The sequence below is a fragment of the Helicoverpa armigera genome, chromosome 11, assembly GCF_030705265.1.
Source record: "Helicoverpa armigera isolate CAAS_96S chromosome 11, ASM3070526v1, whole genome shotgun sequence".
NCBI lineage: Eukaryota > Metazoa > Arthropoda > Insecta > Lepidoptera > Noctuidae > Helicoverpa > Helicoverpa armigera.
The window spans coordinates 12,433,899-12,446,310 of record NC_087130.1 but is presented as its reverse complement, the minus strand read 5'-3'; the positions used below and the strand labels follow the sequence as shown (position 1 = coordinate 12,446,310).

At 37.6% G+C, this 12,412-nt stretch overlaps 1 protein-coding gene and 1 pseudogene across 1 annotated transcript; both read right to left on the bottom strand.

Moving 5' to 3' along the window:
• Positions 1–4,212: 4,212 nt before the first annotated feature.
• Positions 4,213–5,730, bottom strand: LOC135117560 (uncharacterized; annotated as a pseudogene).
• Positions 5,731–11,084: 5,354 nt separating this feature from the next.
• On the bottom strand, positions 11,085–11,989 carry LOC110370213 (cuticle protein 38). The gene is given in 3 exon segments (XM_021325961.3): positions 11,085–11,249; positions 11,251–11,432; positions 11,847–11,989. Coding segments are annotated over 3 exon segments (261 nt in total). The 5' UTR covers positions 11,859–11,989; the 3' UTR covers positions 11,085–11,182.
• Positions 11,990–12,412: the final 423 nt, after the last annotated feature.

Here is a 12,412-nt window from a genome sequence, read left to right as displayed (position 1 = left end):
TAATGTTCCCTCCTATCTTCTAAACTAATGATCTGATTTTGATGCGGTTTTCAATAACGTATTTGTGTTCAATGAGTTCATGTTCTTAGACAGGTGTCATGACTGTAACTCACTAGGGGCGCACAATATTCGGGCAAAACAGCAAAGTAATGTTCCCTCCTGTCTTCTAAACTAATGATCTGATTTTGATGCGGTTTTCAATAACGTATTTGTGTTGGATGAGTTCATGTTCTTAGACAGGTGTCATGACTGTAACTCACTAGAGGGCGCCACAATATTAGAGCAAAACAGCAAAGTAATGTTCCCACCTACCTTCTAAACTAATGATCTGATTTTGAGACAGTTTTCAATAACGGATTTGTGTTCCATGAGTTCATGTTCTTAAACAGGTGTCATGGCTGTAGCTCACTAGGGGGCGCCACAATTTTAGTGCAAAACAGTAATGTTCCCACCTACCTTCTAAACTAATGATCCGATTTTGATGCGGTTTTCAATAACGGTTTTGTGTTCGATGAGTTCATGTTCTTAGATAGGTGTCATGGCTATAACTCACTAGGGGGCGCCACAATATTAGTGCCAAACAATGTTGCAATATAATGAAAACGTCTGATTACAATTCTGTTTTCATCAGCAATGTGTACGTGCTTAATGCATGTTCCCAAATAATAAAAATTACGCCAGTAACTCACTAGCGGGCGCTACAATATCTGTGCAAAATAATATTGCAGTAACATATTATATAGACTATAATTCGTATATGCTCTCTAAAAAGTCTGAAATAAAATTAAGCAAAATTAAAAATTTTGAAAAACCCCCGACGGTAAAATCTTATTGAAAATAATAAAATAACTCAAAACCCCCGACTTAACCCAATTATATAGGAATAACCGTCGGGGGCTGCCTTTTCTATATGAAAATTCAATAATTAATTGAGTGTATTTTATGTCATCGTTAAACATCTACAATTCTTCAATAATTGTATTCACGACACTAGGAATCCTTTAGCTGGTTTAATGGCAGCCCCCGACGGATATTCCTATATAATTGGGTTAAGTCGGGGGTTTTGAGTTATTTTATTATTTTTCAATAAGATTTTTACCGTCGGGGGTTTTTCAAAATTTTTAATAATCGCTAGATTGAGTTATTTCAAACTAAGACATGATCAAAAGTTATAACGAAAGTTTGATTGCAAATAGGCAAGAGTATAAATGTCACGCCTTTTATTTAAAAGGTCTTCAGATCTCTTGCATGTAGAGATAGTTTCGCAAGAAATTCATATTCCATTAATATTTCCTGGAAGAGGTTCTTTTGCGTGTCTATTTTTGTCGTACAAACGGGCACGGATACGTGCCAATTATAATGAGTGTGTGTAGAGTGTTTTTTTACTACATACTGTTATATAAAATGTTTGGTTTACCCATGATCATAGCTAAATAAAGATGAAAAAAAGGAATTCTAGGATTTGTTGTTAATTAAAGAAATAGGCTGAAATAAATCATAGTAGGTTTGCTTGACTCATAACATGAGAGCGAGAGTTAGAGAAGTCGGCGCGGCGGACCTGAACTTTTATTAAGAAAATTTTTCAGAGCAATTATAATATTTTTAATTTAGAAAATCATATTACAATTAACGTATTAATCGAGTTTCGTGTACATAAGTTCGTCAGGGTTTCGTGTACATAAATTCATCATTGTTAAAGGTATAAAAATACCTGGGCTGCGGGTTGTTCGAAAGAGATACCGCGGCCCTGGTAGGTACATAAAAGGCCTATGAAGGAACACGACGGTTTTAGTCAGTAAGAGTCTGACACCTCACCGCTGCTAACCCACAGCGGGAGGGGTCATTTGATGATTTTAACGTCGGAAAAAAGGTATAAAAATACCTACACTATTCGTACCTACTTTGCTTACTGGGTTTCCTGGCTGCTGTTTCTAATGAACGATTTTTATACGCTTTTGGAATCAATAAACAGCATTCACCTTCACTTTTTACATACAGCCTTGGCCAAAAGTATTGAGCACCCATGACATCTTTCAGTTTTATGCGGTGTATCAAATAAAAATAAAACAAAACTTTTTTTATTTGTAATTTACTATTTATTCATTGAAAATTAATATTTTGTGGGTCCACCCTTTGCCTTAATTACAGCATAAATTATTTTGGTAAACAGCTAACAAGATTTTACAGTCTTCAGCAGTAATCGCGTTCGATTCTAGGCACAGGTAGCGTTTCAATTCTTCTCTGTTGTTAATTGTGTGGCGCCTAACTCGACGCTCAGAAACCCCATAAATGTTTTATGGGTTCAGATCTGGCGACTGGGCAGGCCAGTCAAGAAGCTCTATGCTATTTTCCCGAAACCAAGTCATAGTGCGGGCAGATTTGTGGCAAGGCGCGTTATCCTGCTGGCATTTATCACTATCCATGTTCGTGTCACCGAAAAGTTTCGTGAATGAAGGCAGCAACGCAGTTTCTAGCACATTTATGTACTTAGAAGAGTCCATGCGGCCCTCACACACGAACAATTCGCCAACTCCAGAATCGGTCATGCAACCCCAGACCATTTTACTGCCGCGGCCGTGTTTTACGGTTAGGACCACACACTCTGGCTTACATTCTTCGTTCACCCGGCGACGCACAAAGGTCACACCAGGTGTACCAAAATCTGCAATAAAGAGAAAAATATTGAGTTCCGGAAATAAAAAGAACTTCCTCCATGCGTTTAGAATTTAAACCATTTTATATTATTTTGTGAGGGCATTATATTGACTTACTCACCTCAAAGTTTCATTCGTCTGACCACACAACATTTGACCAATCTTCAGCGGTGAAAGTTCGGTGTTGTAAGGCCCATTTATACCGAGCTTTTTGTTGCTCTCGAGAGCTATGGCTTCTTCCTAGCTTTACAGTCTTTCAGACCAGCTTCCTGAAGCCTTCTACGAGTAGTTCGAGCAGAAATTGTTTTCTTCAATTGTTCTGAAACCTCAGCAGCGAGCTCTGAAGATGTTTTTTCCTATTTCTTAAAGACTCTTTCAGTAACTAACGATCCTGACGGCCTATGGTGATGCGTTTGCGACCGGTTCTCGGTCTATTTTGATGTGATCCGGTATCAGAGAATCGCTGAATAGCATAATGCACGGATCGGCGCGAACATTTCACAGTTTTGGAAATCTCTACTTGTGATTTCCTTTGCTCGTGCAGAAGCTGTATCTGCACTCGTTATTCTAAAGAAAGTTCGTTTTGTTTTGGCATATCGCAACTATAACACTTAAAACTTTGAAATAAAATACAAAAGGCGCACTAGATCACTGGATGTTGTCACAACGAGCGATGGTAGCGAACTAGAAAATAAATTCAAAAATTGTAAAGACACATTTTTGCACCCAGGTGTTATACTGTCAGCTGCGGCATAAGTCATTGTTTTAAAATCTTTGTAGATAACCGATAAAAGAATACTTCAACGATAGATTCGGGTTTCTCCCATAATTACCGTGATCTAGCGAAATTTGTAAGGTGCTCAATACTTTTGGCCAAGGCTGTATACTCACGCCGATTCCTCGTTGCTTTATAACGCAATTTTGTTTTGTTCATTCATTTAATTTAGTATGTACCTGAGTGGTTGTAGGTAATCGTTTAATAGCATTTGGTTAATAATATACCTACTTGTCTAGTGTTAATTCTGGTGAAGTTTTACCTATAGATTAGTAGTTAAAGTTAAAACGATTGAATATAACTACCTTATTGACCGCGACACAGTCACAATAGTCAGCTGTGCTATTAGATGAGTAACACCATGAGATTGTATTGCAGACTTACCCGCATTTGTTTATCAGAGCTTTTAGACATCTTACTCTCCTAGGTTTTCTATTTGACGAGAATAGTGAGTTTATGCGATTTCACCATTTTCCTTACAATTTATGCATGAGGACATGTTCCATCAAAATTAATATTACAAGTACACGATCATGTCGCATAACCTGATCATAAATTCATGGAAAACCCCTTGCTTGTCATGCAAATATCACTTTCGTTACATTACTTTATAGGTCCAGTGTCATTGACAATGCGCACACGTCTTCCAAGCAACAACAGTTGCACAACTGACGTCTAGTTGGCCTAGACCGACGCTATAAACAATGTCATCATAGGAATGTTTAGAGTAATTAATAAAACAAACATCATTTACAAAAGTATAAATATATCTATATTACCTCATTCTTAACCATATTTACAATGTGCAGGTTTATTAACAAGTGTACAATTGAGTGTATTTATTCATAAATTATACTTTAGGCGGCTTAATGTTGGGCCTAGGAAATGGGCTGAAGGTCGTCACTTCAATATCTCTGGCATTAGCCCGTAAGTTCTGGGAATGAACTTTTTATTTTCACTAAACGGAGAGGACGCGTTTGCACGACAGGTCTCACAATAATTTTAGCAGGAGTTGCCGGTACAAACGTATAAATGTGCTTGACTACCTTCACGTGTGCGTGAGTTTTCTGAATTGGAGGAGGAGTGATGTACGCCAGCGGTACGGGGACGACTTCCACTGAAGTCTTCAGCTTTGAGGCCTAGCTCTCTGCTGAGGCCACGGTTGTTGAGGTGCTCCGTATGTCGGGCGTGGCTGTTGCGGTCTCGCCTGTGGTTGGAACTGGGGACGGGTTGCTGCGCCTGCGGCAGTGGCTGGTACTGTGGTCGCGGCTGCTGCGGTGGGAACTGAGGCTGCGACTGTTGCGGTGGGAATTGCCCTTGTGGTCTTTGTGGCGGGAACTCTGGTTGTTGTGGCTGGTATTGCGGGCGGGTTGTTGCGGTGGGAACTGTCCCTGAGGTTGCTGAGGCTGGAATTGGGGCCGAGACTGTTGTAATGGGAATTGCCCCAGTTGGGGTTGTTGTGGTTGGAACTGAGGACGGGCTGCTGTTGTGGGAACTGAGGTTGGGGTTGTTGTTGCGGGAACTGAGGTCGCGGTTGGTTGGGCTGGAACTGAGGACCCGGGTTATTAGGTGGGAACTGTTGGTCCTGAGGTGGTAGGGTGGACCATACTGGTTGAAATTAACGTCTTCATTGGAAGGCAGCGCCTGTTGCACAAAGTTGTCATCACTACTCGATGGTATAGGCGTGGTTTGTTCTGGCTCTTGTGTCGTCACCTCAGCTTGCGTTGTTGACTGGGTGGTCGGTTCTTTGTTATTCTCATCAGGTACATTAACAGGCTGCCCTGAGGGATCAGTCCAAAATTAGGTGGGAATCCGAAAGGATATGGCGGGAGCAAAATGGTGGCGACAGGTGCAGCGGCATGGGCTGTAGCCACGGCTATTGCAACATTAGGATGAACTGGAGCTGCCTGGGTTGGTGGTGGATTCACGGCGACCGGCACTTCTCTGGTAGGCTCCACAAATACTGGAGGGGCCGGGGCTACGGTGAAAACTGGCTGCAATGGGGAGGCGCCACAGGTGCTACTGCCTGAGGAACTACCAGGCGGTTGAAGGTTCTCTGGAAGTATTGTGAACTAGCAGCCGTGACAACTGGGGCGCCAGCTGCTGGTGCGGGTCCTATAGCTACGGGCGCCAGATGTGCCAACCCGTCGCCGTGCACACCCGAGCTGGTCACCAGACCACATATCGACGATAACAGCAAAACCTGAAATCAAATATTTCATATTTCATAAAAGGCCAATCGCAACGTCTATATTTTATTAATTTTATATGAACTCAATAGGACTTTACCGTTCGGATCATTTTGAAGGCCACCTTCCTGGCCGCTTTTGATATTATAATGCGGGCGTTAGAATATTGGACCCCTCTTTATATAGGTGTAACAAATTTTGCATCGTGGTGAGGCAACGTGGCGGGTGTCGCGGAATACCTAATGGTACAATGGGTAAGGACACGGACCTTGATGGCTACAAAAATCGTATTGAAAACGTCGTGGGAATAATAAACGGTGCCCATTGGGAAAGTACCTGCGTACACTACAACACTCGTAATTTCGTATTTGCCTATTTATAGCTCCACTAACCTACTTAAGGTTACTTAATTGACATATTGGTCAGCAATCGATGAGTACTGGCGGTTTACTATGTACAGCTCTGTATAATCTCTCAGCAGATTTGCTGCAGATTAGATAGACGGGTGAACCACTCACAGTTTCAACATATACTGACTAGGTTCTCCTGATGAAGATACTTTAGTCCGACTGATGAGGAAAACTCATTCAAGTTTGATGTGCTTGTTTTCCTTTAGGAGGGATTTCGGTGTTGAAATAAGTGGGGAAATAGTTCCATACACAAATGTTTAAAACTTAATTCGAAAGATAACTATTTTATTAATCCTGATTATACCGACTGTTAAGGGGTTATCTATTTTGAATCCCAATCGGGGCCTAAGTACGAGTTAAAGATGGCGCCCGACGGTCTGGTAGTTAAGTTGTCGTCTCATACGGTTAACTTTTAGAATCTGTTGCTACAATTCTCTGCCAAAAGCTTTACCCAGTATGTGAACAATTTTGATACTACCTACACAGATGTTAAGAAGAGAAAGAAATAAGCCTACGAAGAAAAGAAAACATATCCCCAGTAAAATGATTCTTTATTGTCGACTAATAATTATGTTTTCGACGCGCATGTCATGCCATTGACTTAGCAGCTATGACAACCACATATAGTGCAGTCATTGAAGCGAAAAATACGGTCTAACCTCCGAATTTTTTACTGTGAACCGATTTGCATGAAATTTTGGAATTAGGTTCATCTTACCCTTAACTTCAAAAGTAAATATGATTTGAACTCCGCCACTCTGGGGTGAGTGACACCTTCTTTGGAGTGAATATTTTTGCAAAATAACCTCGGATATCGATAGAAGACCTAATTTAGAGCAAAAGTTGTCGTTAAAGTTTTAAAAATCCAATACTTTTCAAGTTATTGGCAATTCAAAATTCGCAATTTTTCACGTTTTTCATCGGTTTTTGCAAATATCTCCAAAATATACGTTTTATCGAAAATGTATAAAGAACAAAATTGTAGCAGGTAAAACAACGAACAATTTGTTTTTTTTATAAAGTGTTCTAAGTGCAATATTTAGCTAGATATTAAAGATCAAAGCCGTTTTTTATTTTGTCTGAAATTTAATCGACGTAGTTTATGCCATCTATTATTTTAGTAAGTTGATCAATTTACCCGTTTTATTATTTTCCGGTGACATATATACACATTACAATAGTTGTGACTCTTTATTATACTGCCTACTTTCACATTGCTCCAAATATTGACACTCCGAAGTTTTCAGTTACTAAGTAGAAAAAAATATGACAAGTTTTTGGACCGTAACTCCTTCAATTTTCATGCTATCACAATTTATAAAAAAACACTGTAAAAGTAATTAAGAGAGCTACAACATCCATCATTGCAATATATAGTAAAGAACTTTTTTAAAACGGTGAAGGGTTAAAGCGCTTAAGAGGCTGTGATTGCGCTGCCACGCGCTCTTTAAACAATCATATCTCCGTCAATTTTGTTCGACAGAAAAACAAACAAACCAATTTGTTTGTCAGAAAATACCTAATTTTTTATCAGTACACTTTTATACGTATCTGTCGTAATTTTTGAGATATTATGAAAACAAGTGGGTTTTTCTTTAATTTGAAATTTTGTTCTTTCGTTAATCGTGACTTTTTGAAAAATATCTGTCCTGAAGCAGCCAAACTGATACTATCTATCAAACTCTTCATAATAAAGTTAATCCTAGTCGGAATACGATAAATTTTAATTTTGGTGGAAATGGCACTTATGAAACCCATTGATTTAAAAGAAAAAATATAAGATGCTCCCCTTATTTGCAATACAGCTCACTTATTTTACATGCAAAAGACTTTTAATAGTGCTCATCTTAAAGCTTATTTCAAGCACTACAAAACCCATTTGTATTAGAATGTATAAAATGCATCTACTCGCCGCTACATGGCATTGACCACAACGATTACATTTCAGACAAAATAAAAACGGCTTTGATCTTTAATATCTAGCTTAATATTGCACTTAGGACCTTTTATAAAAAACAAATTGTTCGTTGTTTTACCTGCTACAATTTTGTTCTTTATACATTTTCGATAAAACGTATATTTTGGAGATATTTGCAAAACCGATGAAAAGTGAAAATTGCGAATTTTCAATTGCCAATAACTTGAAAAGTATTGGATTTTTTAAAACTTTAAAGACAACTTTTGCTTAAAATTAGGTCTTCTATCGATATCCGAGGTTATTTTGCAAAAATATTCACCCCAAAAGGTGGCAACCACCTCCAGGGGGGGTGGCGGAGTTCAAATCATATTCACTTTTGAAGTTAAGGGTAAGATGAACCTAATTCCAAAATTTCATGCAAATCGGTTCACAGTAAAAAATCGTAGCAATAATGCTTCAATGACTGCACTACTAAGCTTGTCTTCACTTGTTTTCAATCCGATTTCACCACGTTCGATGTTTGTATGAAGACTATCTCATTTTTAAATAAGTCATCATAAATGTTATACGTACATTAAGTAAGTATATTTATAGCTAGTTATTTGATTCGCCCTCGTAATATTTAGCTTTAAATAACTTACAGAACCTATGTAGGTACTTTAGGAAACGTGGGTTTGTGGAAAAGTCGTGGATAAAACGAGGAAAATTAAAAAATATACATAAGAAACAGTAACTTTCGCCTGCTACTTATTACATTTAAGTAAATTATTTAAAAGGCTTCTAAAATATTTATTTATTTCAATAATTATGGCATAATGGATCATAATTATTATGTGACTATTTAAAAAATATACCTAGGTACCCACTGATTGTTGATTAACATAAACGTAAAGATTATTGTATGAATCGATTAGAAGTTTCGAAGCAATATTGGCTTTATTGATTTGTTTATTTCAAGGTTGTTGATAAATAATATTTCCAACAACCTTGAAAGTATACTACAATGTAAATATGTATACTTTGTGATAAATTAACTTGGTGGTGGCAATTCATGTTTCTTTTGTTTTTACTCAAACTGTGTCAAATATCTAGATTTTACTAGAACACATTACACTGGCAAACGAATTATAGTGACTTAAAATATTTTATATAATATACCTAAGCATGGCTGACAATAACGGTGTCAAAGAAATTGTAGGAGTAAAGATATTTTCAGACATTTTCTCAAAATAAGTTTTTCATACAATACTAGTACTGTTCCATAGAGTACTGAATATTCGTAATTCTTATAAGAAAATACTACTAGAGGTATATCAAGTCTCAAAGACGCCTGGCAATAGTTTAGAATCATACTTTTAACCGTCGCTAGTTAGTGGGCTTATATTATAATACTCGCAGGCGCAACGATTCTATACCCGTTTGTACGAGTACGATGCTATAAGAATCTGAGCAGGCGTACATGAGAAGCAACCACTTTGTCCATATAAAAGGACAGTTTTAGAATTCAAACAGTTACACATTTCAGGTACGGCAATGTGGGAATCAAGACTATTTTAGGATTTCTATCTTCATAACCTTGTAAATGGTAGTTAAATCACAGATTTAAATTGACATCAAAAAGAGTGCAGCTTAGTAACAAAACATGTCGTTGTAAACAATAGATAAGAGCTTGTTCCAAACAAAAGTCTTTATTTTCTATCTTAATGCATGATCTACATAATTTTACTCTGCCTATTGCAAACAATTTTGAGCCGAACAAAGGATAGAGTGACTCGACCTACATAACTTTTATCACCTATTCAAAGCACTTGAATAAGAAACCTGACATCGAGCTAGTGTTATCCTCAAATATATCAATCTATCATTTCGGTGTACAATACCGTAGACAGGCATACAACCTAGACCTACTTTTGCAACAAAACACGACGAATCCCGGATTCCCTGAAAAGACCTTGTACCATTAACATTAATAAGAATGTCTCGACTGAACGCTCAGTAAAAACCTTTTCAATGAACAAATAAATCATTTAATTACGATCCAGTAATCTACTTTATTGAAAGGAGTTATTTGTTAACCTAAATAAGGGTGCTACTTTTGTTTAAATAGGACAGTTTGCTAAGTCATTGGATGCAAGTGGGTCTTTCCAAGGGCTTAAGGGTAGCCCGGATAACGTTTGGTGACGTCAGATAGGAGTTGTTTCGGGTAAAACACGGGTTCACAGCTAGAAATTGGCTAGCCAGTTGATGATGGATCCAAGTGGGAAGATATTGAGTATGTTACCTTCTCATATGGTCAGACATTCTTTCTCGTTAAGCTAAGCTTCATAAACAGATAGTGATATTATTAATTTATTACTTTTATACTGTAGTAAACACAAACATACCTACTCCTTTATTTACAACACATACGAATAAAAAACAAAAGTATCCATGACCAGATTAAAATCAATTATGATGAAGAATTTAATAAGACAACTGTAAGCTTTATCAAGAAATACGTCACAGAAACGAACCAATAAACAAATGTATCTAGCTATAAAAGGAATTTTGAATAAACTTCATTGTGTACGGAAATATTTATTTCTTAGTACATATTTTCAATACAAAAGTAGCAAAGAAGCCTACATAGTGCTGTTTACTCATTTTGACTCACGTACAAGTATTGACGATGTATAAGTGATTCGTCGAAGTTATTTTTGATTGAACTAACTAAACGGTTTCTATAAGCCGTCTTTGAAGTGCCCACAAATTAATTTTGATGTTAATTTAGGTATTAATATTAGTCACGTGTTTCGTAAAATTAGTGTAACCAGTCGTAAATGATATGTGTTTTGGTTATATTATTATGTCTTACTATATAACTATTTATGTTCTAGATAAGCTAGAAAATATTTGAGGTGTATTATTTTAGTACTACGACGTCACCTTTCACTACACATTATTATCGGTACCAATGTGAAAATATTGTTTGTCACAAAACAATAAAATCTTAAGACTATTTTTGCTACGTCGCGCCGTCGGTTCTTAGAATACGTAGGTGCTTAGTCTTCCTTTCAAATGATATGGTCTGCCTTTTGATTGTCAATTAAATTGTTTTCACAAATTATAATAATAGCTCTACAAAAACATGAAATAATACAAATATAAACTCTTCAAAAACATCTTTAATTTATCAACAACCAGTGTAGAATTAAGTCGTAGTATCACAAAGGGTTCACGATGCGAGGTTCATTTGTTTAATAGGCAATGAGGGGTGCTGAGGCGGCGACGTAAGGAGAGGCTACATAAGGAGCAGCCACGTGCAGCGGCAGGGGCTACGTAGGCAGCAGGGGCAGCGACGTAGGCAGCAAGCCCGCTGTTGAGGCGATGGTAGTACTGCGAGCTGGTTGCCGTGACAACCGCGGCAGGAGCCGCAGCCACTAAAGGTGCGCTCACCAGCGCGGGTTTAGCGGCGACGAAGGCGACGAGCGCGGCGAGGACAACGATCTGGAATAGAAAAAATACAAAAAATATATATATAGCAGAATTATTAATTTGATGCACTGGACGGACGCAGGCCGCTCCCAACCGGCCCGTTTGATGGGGATGTCTGTGTCCAATGGACGACATATACCTAATTGAAACGATGATGATAATATTTTTGGGAATATTGCGGAAAGAATTAACTGGTTAACTATATAATATGCATTGCTTATACGAAAGGCATTATGAGCTTCAATTTCAAGTTATATATTATTTTCAAAATTTTCACATAAATAATTTTAATTCACACTTGTTTTTTATTATTTTGATGCTATTATATTTATGTTTATGTGGATAATATGTCAAAAAACTTTCTTCTGTTACTGGACCGTAATTTTACTTCACACAAAACATTAGAAATAAGAGTACAATACTCACAAACTTCATCATTTTGCTAGGAGGGTTGGTGATGTTAGTACTGATAGAACAGGACTCGTACTGTTCGGTACTTCGCGTTCACGTTATATACGTCGCGTGCGCAGTTGGTGTTGCAACCGGCCATCCTCGGATGTCTCTGGCATTGATCGACGCGTGAGCAGCGAACCAAGCGCATACCTTCGGGAGTCATCGGAATTCATGAGAGCCGCCATATTTTATTGCTGCCAACTTGTATTTGTAAATCTTTCACTGGATTCGTAAGATTGAGATAAGGATAAATTAGGAATAGATATGTAGGTAGAAAGAGGAAGCTTTGGTTTATTTATTTTGGTTTAAAAATATAGGCTAAAAGTAGTACAAGGCTGTACCTTCATGTGTTGGCTTTTGTCACTGTAAAAATATGCCAAGTTAAATGATTTTCCAGACAAAAATTGTCACGTATCGAACGCTTAGATAAAATAATCAATAAGAAACTTTCCATTCATTTAGGCTAAACGTGCTTCTAAAAGTTTTAACTGAACTTTAAAAAGGTTAGAAAGTGCAGGCGAAACAGCACGCTGGTAAAT